The 11,173-nt window shown below is 40.1% G+C and overlaps 1 protein-coding gene across 2 annotated transcripts; it reads right to left on the bottom strand.

Moving 5' to 3' along the window:
• Positions 1-495: 495 nt before the first annotated feature.
• Positions 496-10,487, bottom strand: mtfr1l (mitochondrial fission regulator 1-like). 2 transcript variants are annotated; one of them, XM_017707833.2, is made up of 8 exons: positions 10,396-10,487; positions 8,733-8,878; positions 8,543-8,650; positions 8,132-8,241; positions 7,294-7,505; positions 4,833-5,193; positions 4,605-4,755; positions 496-2,340 (listed from the first exon to the last, which is right to left on the bottom strand). In XM_017707833.2, the coding sequence occupies exons 2-7, from the start codon at positions 8,745-8,747 to the stop codon at positions 4,644-4,646; spliced, it is 918 nt and encodes a 305-aa protein (XP_017563322.1). In that variant the 5' UTR covers positions 8,748-8,878; positions 10,396-10,487; the 3' UTR covers positions 496-2,340; positions 4,605-4,643. The 2 variants fall into 2 exon arrangements, with proteins under 2 accessions (XP_017563322.1, XP_017563323.1); XM_017707834.2 differs by lacking the exon at positions 10,396-10,487 and adding an exon at positions 10,160-10,313.
• Positions 10,488-11,173: the final 686 nt, after the last annotated feature.

Below are 11,173 nucleotides of genomic sequence, written 5' to 3' on the forward strand. Positions count from 1 at the left end.
ACACACAGTTGGCATTCAATGCTTCAAACTTTAGTTCAGTCTTCAAGACACACATGCAGATCATCACAAAGCACGTTCTTTCAGACTCTGTAACGTTGTGAGTCAACATCATCATCCATATAAAACACATACAGAAAATCCTAAACTAAAGAGGCAGCAACAGCAGCTATACACACACCGCAACCACACGTTGTAACATATGTACAGTCTGGCCAACATACAGTTCAGTGCATAAAGTTAGAGACCACCCTACATTTAGTTTCCTATCAAAACAGACATTCAATGTAAATTTTTAATTTTTCAGGAGATATTTATGAAGAGTTTAAGGAAGGCGAAAGTCAAAGTGAAAAAACAGAAGTTTCTAAAACAAGAAAATGGGATCTCTAACAACCACCTGGAAGACTTGGTAGACACCAAAACTGCCCCCATCAGATAAACAGCACTTAAAGCTTCCATCTCTGAGAGAGAGGAGAAAATCAAGCTGCTTCAGATCTGAAAACATCCACAGGTGTTTCTGTCCATCCTCCCACTGTGAGGAGACCACTCAGCGCTATGGGTCTGAAAGGACATGTAGCTGTTAAGAAGAACCTCATTGAGAAAAGGAGATGGACACATCAAACCAAGAAGCTGAACCACCCCAGATTCCAGACCTGAACATCACTGAATGTGTTTAATTACTTCAGAAAAAGATCAACCAACTTCTAAGACTGAGCTTTGGAGGTGTGTATTAATGTATTCTGTTATTTTCCCCGAAACTGAAAAACGAATAACTTGGACCTAATTGCCATTTTGATTGGAACCTAAACGAAAGGTGGTCTCTAATTCTTGCACAGTACAGTATAAAGTCAAAATTTATTCCCCCCTGTCCCACGCTTCTCTATAAACAAAAACCCACAGCAAACGACACGAAACCTAGCAGCTAGATTATATTGTGTTTTCTTAACTTGGTAATTGGTTATCTTGTGGCTCAGATAAAATACTTCAGCTAGAGTTGCTCAAGTAGAAACCCTGAGCTACTCAAGCAAATAATAATAATAATAATAATAATAATTATAATAATAAAAAGGTATACAAAGCAACATTGATAGCACAGCACGGCAAACTAATGTGTGCATTGCACACAAAACTCGAGTGCTCAAATGTCTGCTTTTTGGTTTTTAGTTAAATAAAACTGACAAAAACAAGTAAATATTGCAAACTAGTCATTCATCAAACATGGTTCAAGTATCTATTGCAGGGTTTTGTAAGGGACAGGAAGAGGCAAGAGAGGCTAAAAGCAAAAGGTTTTGTAACATCTAACAAAATGAACATCCTGCGTGGGATTAAGAGGTGATGGCCTGTGTTGAGATTCACTGTGTTGTGTTGAGAAGCATGATGGTTGAATGGAGTGACATTACAGGAGATGGACAAGTGTAATCTTGCTAGACAGGTAAATTTAGATGCTATGAATGTAGATGTTAAACAGGGCAATTTCACAGATTCGTTAAAGATGTAAAGAAAGTCAGAGTGGTCTGATGTGAAAGGCTCCATTCTAGAAAAACTGAGCGTTGGTGACAGGAACCAGACGTCCAAAGATTTGAATGTGTCTAAAAGCTGCATCGCAGAAAGATATCAGGTGAAAAGCTTAAGAATACATGGCCTGATGTATAAGGCATTGTTTTATAACAGTTTTTCACAAAGTTTTGGTTTAAAATGTATTAAAATCCATTCATGGTGGAGAGGTGCATGCTGGCCATGGGATTGCAAAGTAGATAGAAATGATTTATGACTATTTAGCAGTATCAACATATAAAAACTCAGAATACATGTTTAGGGTCACTGGTAGTAAGTGGTTCCCATCACCACCACTGTGTGTGTTAAAAAAAAAAAAAAAAGCCATTTTACATCAAACCACCCTAAATGACTGACTGAAAAAATGAAAAATCTGTGTAATTCCTTTTTATCTCCTATTCAAATTAACCACATAAAAAAGCATCATGACTGATTTCCAATAAGAACAACACACCACACTGTATTAGGGGTCAACGGTCTGACTGACGGTATGAAAATATGTTCTGTAAATGTAACACACAACCCTCCACAACACACTCAACAGACACACACACACACACACGCGTCTGCTCCTCTTAGCCTCAGAGGGGTGTGTATGTATGTTCTGTAAGTGTTTTGGTGGTCAGCAGAACTACGCAAGACAGCTTGTCCTTCCCCTTCAGGTGTGTTCACTGCAGTACAGCATCATGAAGGGAGGGACGGGGGCTGGGCAGATCGCCAGGGGAAACTCTGCATTGCTGCTGATGGGGCGTTATGGGGTCTCCATGGCAACAATCCACAGGCACTGGCCTAGCAACAAAAGCAGACAAACAAGAGAATCATGCAGAGCTCTTAGAAATAAACCAACACCAGAGGCTGTATTAAAGAAACCTGTTAGCTTAAATTAAGACAGAATAAGCAAATTCAGAGGATTCAGCATTGTTTGGAATTTTGAAAAAAATCTTTTTATTCCCTATTCCTGTTTATACTCTTCTATATTATCACATTGTCTTAACTTCTTATTTCTTCGTATATAAAGTCTGCTTACTCTGTAAGCTGAGGTTAACACCTACATTTTCCATCTGGGCACAACAAAGTGTTATCAATCTAATCTCAAATTCGAAAATCCCAAAATACTCAATCGAGATTGATAATCAATTATACCTGTAAACCAATCAACCAACCTATGTGCACAATTGAAACAAACACATAACAAAAATAGCAAACATGTAAGTTAGCTAGATTAAGTCAAAGTCAGTGACTGAAGTTTGACTTGAATTTTTGACTGGGTATAGATAAAGATGTAAAGTAAAGATGTACCACTCTGTAAAGATTGCACAAGCAAACAGTGCAACATTCAAGAATAATGTTTCTCAACATAAATCAGAAAAAGAAGTGTTGCTTTTCATCATCTACGGTACATAATATCATGAAAAGATTCAGAGAATCTGGAGAAATACAAAGGACAAGGCCAAATACCAGTATTTGCTGGCCATGATCTTTGGTCCCTCAGGTGGCACAGCATTAGGAACAGACATGATTCTATAGCAGAAATCACTGCATGGGCTCAGAAACACTTCTGAAAACCACTGTCTGTGAAAACAGTTTGTCACTGCATCCACAAATACAACATAAAACTATAAAATGCAAAGAAGTAGCCATACATAAACAGGAACCAGAAATGTTGCCACCTTCTCTGGGACCAAGCTCATTTAAAATGGACTGAGTGGAAGTGGAAAAGCGTCCTGACAAAGCAATATTTGCAATTCTTTTTGGAAGAAAATGGACACTTCATGGACACTGTCCCCTCCAGTCTAAAGACAAAATGTGTATTAGTGCACATAGCATGGGCAATGTGCATATCTGTGAAGGCACCATTAATGTTGAACAACATATACAGGTTTTGGCAACATATGCTGCCGCCTCTTTTTCAGGTAAGGCCTAAATTATTTCAGCCAGATAACGCCAAATCTCACTCTGCATGTTTTACAACAGCATTGCTATGTATTAAAAGAGTCCAGGTGCTAAACTGGCCTGTGTGAAGTCCAGAACTGGCACAATGAAAGCATTTGGAAGGTAAAGAATTGAAAAATACGACAAAGGAGACCCCGAACAGATGAGCAGCTGAAATCCTATATGGGAAAACATTTCACTTTCATTTCACTACAGCAATGTGTCTCCTCAGAGTTCCCCAACACTTAGTGTGTTATTAAAAGAAGACGTAATGAAACACAGCGCAACACAGCGCAACACAGCGCAACACAGCGCAACACAGCGCAACACAGCGCAACACAGCGCAACACAGCGCAACACAGCGCAACACAGCGCAACACAGCTTTTTTGGAACGTGTTTCAACAAATTAAAAATGGCCAAAAAACAAAAACAATAAAATTTCTCAGTTTCAACATTTCATTGGTTGTCTTTTTAGTATTTTCCTTTAAAATATGGTTTACACAATTTATCATCATCATCATCAATGTATTCTATTTTTATTTACATTCTGCACAGCGTTCCAACTTTTTTGGAAATGGGGTTGTATATGACGGCAATGCATGCTGAACCCTAGAATCTGAACATAAACACAACAATGGTATTACATCCCAATCAAACTTCAGCATGCAAATAACATGTTATAACACAGCAAAAACTTTTATTTTCTTAACTATATAAGAACCGATGACATAAAAGTAGCAGAAACCAAAAGCGCAAAGCACTCTAGATAGTTCCGCCCCCAGGGCTAAAATATATTATTATTAAGACTGAGTTTATGTTGTGTGATAACTCAAAAACAGGCAAACATGTGACAGCAAAGCACAGTTTAATTACGTCCGTTGGAGTATAAAATTAAAATGTAAAATGTAAATATAAAATGATACCAACTGATTTTATCTATTATTTTAAATTCACTCCCCTAAAATTTCTATCGGCCAAATCCCACTGTCTATACGCAGCAGGGGTGTGCCTACATAGCTCTGCCTGGATGATACCTCTTCAATTATTTATTTTTATCATCACTTAGTCCAAATGGTATTCAGTATCTACAGCACTGCTTAACATTTTCATTCTCTCTTACATGGAGAGCTGGAGGAGGAGGGAGGACAGAGGAGACGCACTACTTCTTCACACCGATGTCGTCTTCCCTCAGAGTGAATTTCTTCCTCAGAGCTTCAGATATCAGTGATGCAGAGTCTTCCTCCCTTAATGACGTACAGCCACGAGAATACCTGCATACACAGAGACGTGCTGATTTTCTGTCCAATCCAAAAACCTCTTTTGAAAGGTCACAAATGCATCCACTCACCTGTCCTTGCACATCTTCATGCGGTTCATGTCCCTCAGGATGTCCTTGACGTCGGCGAAGCTCGTGGACTTGGACAACGAGACTGTATCTTCCTCTGCCTCCTGGAAGTCCATAGTAGGGCGATCAAGGTCAAAGGTTGCAGACGCAGTCATGGAGACCGGCGGCATGGGGTCTGGTGCCAGCTCTGACACTTCCGCCTCATCGTCTTCATCTTCCTCCCCCTCGTCTTCCTCAGTGACGTCGCTAATGACGAAGGAGGCCGAGGCGGCCGGCTGGTACACGGCTGTCTCAAAAGGAGCCATGGAGAAACCCATGCTGGTGTCATCAGGAGAGAGCAGGTCAGGGGTGATGGGGTTCGAGTCTGAAACATAAAAACTGACTTCACTGATCATCAATTATCAGAAACTCACGAAGACCTCCATTTAGGCATCTGTTGCAACAGAACATCATATGTTGAACAGTGGCCAACAAAGGAAAGCCCAAAATACTTGAGATGTTTCTTTGTATACAAATACAGTGTCTTTAAAATTAGAAGTAAACTTAAAGTAACAGTCTGGTGAAAATTTTAAAATTCATACAAATGGACAAAAGTGTGCTGCGTAGCTAAAAGCTGATCCTCTACACAGAACACGTTTGAATGCACAATTAGTGACATACTGGAAAAATAAAAACCATAAAATGTGGCCTGTGCAGAAATTAAGGCATATTTTATATTTTTATTTTGCCTCAATATGTTAAAATCAGCAAATAAATAGAAATTGAGCATTGTAGAGAATGTGTTGACTTATTTTCATGTAGAAAACGTAAAATGTAATTTCACCAGGGGTGGTCAAAGTTTTGCATAAGACCGTAAAGATCAGTGTTTCTTAGCCCTGGTCTTGGGTTCCCAATGCCCTGCACATTTTACTGATTTTTCTGCTTGGTTAATGAGCCAATTAGCTGGATCAGCAGTGTGAGGAGCAGGGAGAACACTAAACCCGAGGCGAAACGTAGTCCGGACCCAGACGCTGTCCTATGTGGAGCTGGACCTATTACCAATAAACTATGAAGAATGGTCGTATTTTAATCAGTGCAATTTTTCTAGCCTCTTCGATAGCTTTAGCAACCCCGGCTGAAAAACACAGGCACAGAAAACAGTATGTAGAAGTTGTCCAACCACACCAAGCCCAACAGGGCTTCCCCCGGGTCTCAAAGTTGTAGGCTCAGGCTTCACTTTAATGCCTGTGCAGACCTCTAGCAGTGCATCACATTGGGAGAGAAACCACATAAAGCTACAGATTAGTCTCAGAATTCCAGACTTTTGTATATATATTTAGGCATGCAGTTTACAAAGGGCTAATTGGTGGGGTAAAAGTAGCTTTACTCCTCAGCCTTCTATCTAGAGCACAAACCTAAAGATTCACTTTAGGCTGGTTTCTCGGACATGGATTATGTCTAGACTTGGACTTTTGAAATTGAAATGCTAACAGTGACTCACCAGTGAAAATTCTTACTAGTTTAAGTTAAGGGTTAACCTCAGAAGCAGTCAAACCAAAAATCTAAGAATGCATTCAATGTAAATCAGTTCTGCACATTAAATGGAAAATAAACTAGAAAAGAGCTGAAACAGAAACTCTTGAAATGCACCGTATAAGACAGCCATAACCGTTAATGGTTAACACTGTCCAGAACACAAAACATGGCTCTAAACAACAACTAATGCTGACAACAGAATTTTGCAACATTACTTTAAACCCGGGGACAAGAGACACCAAATCTTTGTGATATTATATACAACGTACTTTGGTCAAGTGCAAAAATGTTTTTTGGTTTTATTTTAATTAAGGAAGAAGTGGCTCCAAATAATTTTAATTAGCCATAAAGCAATTTAGCACAAAGCACATTTCAAAGAGCGCCGCATAGATTACACAAGTAGCTCAAGTCTTTTCCCAAATGAACCTGTTGTTCTGGCAAGCATCCTGCTATGCAACGCCATTCAAATGCCACTGTTGCATAATGCACTTATACACTCCTCATTTAGACAACGCAGAAAGGGGAGCTGCTGAAAATAGCAATCACAGCAGGTTTGGCTTGAACATGTCTAATGTCTGTAAAAGCCTAGATTGTTTGACAATGTAAAATGTAGAAGAGCAGACTATCTCCACCACATCAGGTTCTTTTATATGGTCATTTGATCTGGCAGCTAGCTAACATGGCAGCTAATCTGAAGGCCAACAAATTAATAACTGCCAAATACTAATGACAAACACACAAAAGCTGAAGTCTTTGGCAGGTTCCTGCACATTCACACTATGACTTGCGATTTCCATAACGTTTCTGAACATTCAATCATCCAGTGCTTGCGTGTTTTGGAGAAGGTAAAAATACATAACGTAATAACAGCTGCAAACACATTTAAGTGAAAGCAGAAGGAACCAGACGACAGCTGTTTTATGCTCTACAGTACATCCAGTTGCCCCACCTGTCTCGCCAGACACAATCTTGGCGATCTGAGCCCGCAGTCGGCTGAGCTCATCCTGCAGGGCAGTGGTGCGGTTTAGCGCAGTCACACCCGGCTTCCTCAGACCCTCCATCCTTTTGCCCTCACGCCTGAAGTTGGGCACTGATGAGTTTCTGTGGAGCACCAGCAGGGGAGTCGGCCGCCACTCCTGCCTGAAGGGACGCGTGTCGCTCCTGACCGGTGGGAGGAAAGGATTGGTTACAGCACAAACCTTTTTCATTTATGTGAATTGTAAAAACATTCTAAGAGTGCAAATATGTTACAAACATTACGGAGCCCTTCTTATGTAAACAGCATAAAAGCAGAAAACAATTTCATGTACTCCCCCAATTTCCTCCCCACGATATCAGCATCACAGTGTTTCCCAAAAATAGGCTCTACCTGCTGATATCAATACTCTAAACAACTGCATGTTTCTTCATAGAGAGAGCAAAATTAGCCCTATTTAACACAGCACACTTAATGAAGCACTGATTAAAAATCATTCCTATTTAGTTTTTCTTTTTTTTTTTTTAATATGGAACAACCGTCTTTTTTTTTTTTGTCTATTCCAACTTAACAGACAAAGTAAGTATTGTGACACAGAGTGAACATTTCTCCCACATCACCCACCACTTATGTTACCAGATTTCCAAAGCTTCCCCCAGGTTTATTACACACTTTGGAGAAACATGTTTTGATCAGTGGCAATAAGAGATCAGACTTTGTCTTATTTGACATAAACTTGATTCCAGAACTCTGTAATAGGGTAATAGCATAGCTTATGATAAACCATACTGACAAGGCGAAGCAGACACACCTCACTCTTGCATAGGTCTCCTCCTCATCAGCCGCAATCCAGGCGATGTCAGCCAGCGTAGGCACCATTGGGCCGTCCAAGTGCCGCAGCGGAGAAAGACCTGGCAGCTCCTGGTCGATGCACAAAGATCAGTTTGAGCTTCAATTCAACAATAGCTAGGTCCATAAACAAAAAAGCATTACGGATCTTGCCCAAGTAAGAAAAGCCAAAAAATTTGTCTCATATCAGTCCAAAGTCTGCAGTTAATCACAATTAATTAAGACCCACTCAATCATGCACCGCACCAGAAACTATTTGGAAAGCTTGTAGGAACTTGCACAATTGAGGACTTAATTATTGCAGGCTGCAATGATTAAATGAAATAAAAATGAACTTATACATGTAGTTATAGACAGTTATGTGTGTGTTCACCTGGAAACATGCTCTAGGACAAGGTTTCAGCGGTAGTGTGGAGCCGATTCGCCGCACCACACTTCGGGTTGCGCCATGGGGTTTGTTCTGCCAAATGGGGATAACCGCCTGGAAAACACACACACGCACAAACATAAGCCACCACCAAACACAGTAAGTAAGTAGGACAGCACATAGCGAGAAAGCTTACCGCTTCCGTTTCCATCTTATTGGAAGCAGTTAAAAACGACGCAGCACACTGTTTTGCCGAAAGGTGGTTACTGCAGGACAAAGGGCATGGTGGGCAAGCAGGTTGGGTGGAATTCTTCAGTCTACAGCAGTAAGATCACCACACATCTAGAAAGAAGAAAAGAGAGTAAGAGACTGGCAGTGGAGCTGCTGCACAAGACCACAGAGAACCACAAACGCACCCTAGTGCATGTGTGTCAGCCAGCTACCTCAGCAGACAGGCATATGGAAAACTTACCTAATTAGTTCACTAATCATGGTCCTAGATTCTCCCTTCACTGCACATTTTAGGGTTTGCCTGCTTCACACTTGATTCATCTCATCAGGTCATTTCAATGACTTTCACTTCGTTCAACTGTTAGGAAAACTCTAAAACATGCAGAGAGAATCCAGGGCCAGAACTGAGAAACACTGACAAAGCCAGCTTCCGTCAGCATTGTTAAAACAGATTAACATTAGATACCCTTAGTTAAAGTGGCACTCCACCAAAATTTCTGCAAAATTCTGTGGTTGCGATGTAAACAAAGTCATTCAGTGCCTTTTGATGAGAAATCATCGTAGAAAAACTTAACAGACTAGGAAGATTTCTCTACATTGGTGGTGACCGAAAGCAGGGATCACTGTGTCTACAGCACAAATATAGCCATTTGATTTATTACCCAAAACCACCAGTGAACCTACACGTGTCTTCTGAGGTTTAATATGAAATACTGTTGATGACTAAAATAGTGGTCGGTCTGAAAAAGTAAGCTTCCTTTTGGGACTATTTTTGCCTTAAAACATACTTCTTGTGTCCTTCCATTTACATTTCAGGCCAAAATTTTTATCACAAAACTGTAGTTGAACAACGTGTCAGACATCAGGCAGCGTTCATAAGCATTTCATGTAACAGCAGTCTGTGAAGGAGCTTTTAGACGTGGACTTTAAGGCTAGATATTATTAGTCATCTTATATAATGGCTGAACACCCTTGATCTCATCTGAAATAACATGTCAGCATAAGCAAAATAACTATGAACTCTATGGAACTAACTTACGCTATTCAGATGCAGTCAGAGCAAAAAGTGCGCTGTGCTAATCACAACCAGTCGTATCTAAGCAACCGCTAGCTACTAAAGTTAACCACTGTGGACGTACGAGGCCGAAATTGCTTCCTATTCGTTAGCTTGCTGCCGGAAAATACCCGTTTCACCTTAAATACTTACAGTAACTGCTGAACCATTTAAGGTGGAACGGAAAAAATTCGAACAAGAAACTGACTTTAGCTTCGCGTGGAAGTTACTTCGGGCTTTCAACATTTCGCAGCTCAAAGCCCAATTCCATTATTTAGAAGGGCAATGGTTTAAACAAACACCCAGTTTAAACTAACTTATAGTAAAAGACCGATAACCTTGGTTCCTGTGTGTTGACCCCAGTTTGTTGGATAGCTTAGCTTAGCTTCATTCGCTCCAGCTAACAGAGTCGACTATAACCGCTAGGTTAAGTGTTACGCTAGCCGGCTAACGGAATAAACACCGACCGACCTTCGGACAAACAAGCCCGTTAACGAACGCGATATGCTCGGAAATGAAGGGCGAGTGTATTGCGAGCTATTAGTGGTTTAAAACAGCAGATTTCCATCTTAACCTGTGCAGGTGTTTCTGTTTTCTCTGTGCCGACGCGATGCAATGAACCAAACACTACCCAGATGCTGCGTTAGCCTGTTAGCCAGGAGATGCAGCGCTCTGATTGGTTAATTTTGGGCACGACAAAATAAAAGTAAGATAAAATAAAAATGATAGGCTCATCATGTTCCGTTCATGAGTCGCTCACCGAGCCAGATTCACTACAATGATTAGAGTCTGAAGCATTTCATACGTTTAAAAACACAGAAAAGCGATTTTATGAAGTATTTGAGGATGCATTGCCTGATGCCCGAGACATTCTTTTGCAATAGTTTTGGTATAAACATTTTTAAAACTATTAATTACAGATTTATTATTATTATTATTATTATTATGACGATGATGATGATGATTATTATTATTATTATGACGATGGTGGTGATGATTATTATTGTTATTATTATTATTTTATTTAAAAAAATATTATTATGTCTATGAAATATAGTAGCCTCCGTATCCTTTTTTACTACTATTAACACTACATTTAAAAACTCATGAGGTTCACTGTCTAGATAAAAATAAAACTAAATAAAATGCATATGTTTGCGCTGTAGACGCTGTGACCCCTGCGACCCCTGGTTCCTTTCCCCACTATTGTAGACAAAGTACACGCAGGTAAGTTTCACTAAAGTGAGCCATTCCACATCAAACACTCGGAATCACTGTTTACATGTCAAGGACTGAGTTATGCAGAATTTTTAAAAATTGGGTGGCATTCCTCTTTTATGCACCAATCCTGC

This window comes from Pygocentrus nattereri, chromosome 10, assembly GCF_015220715.1.
Source record: "Pygocentrus nattereri isolate fPygNat1 chromosome 10, fPygNat1.pri, whole genome shotgun sequence".
Taxonomy (NCBI): Eukaryota; Metazoa; Chordata; class Actinopteri; order Characiformes; family Serrasalmidae; genus Pygocentrus; species Pygocentrus nattereri.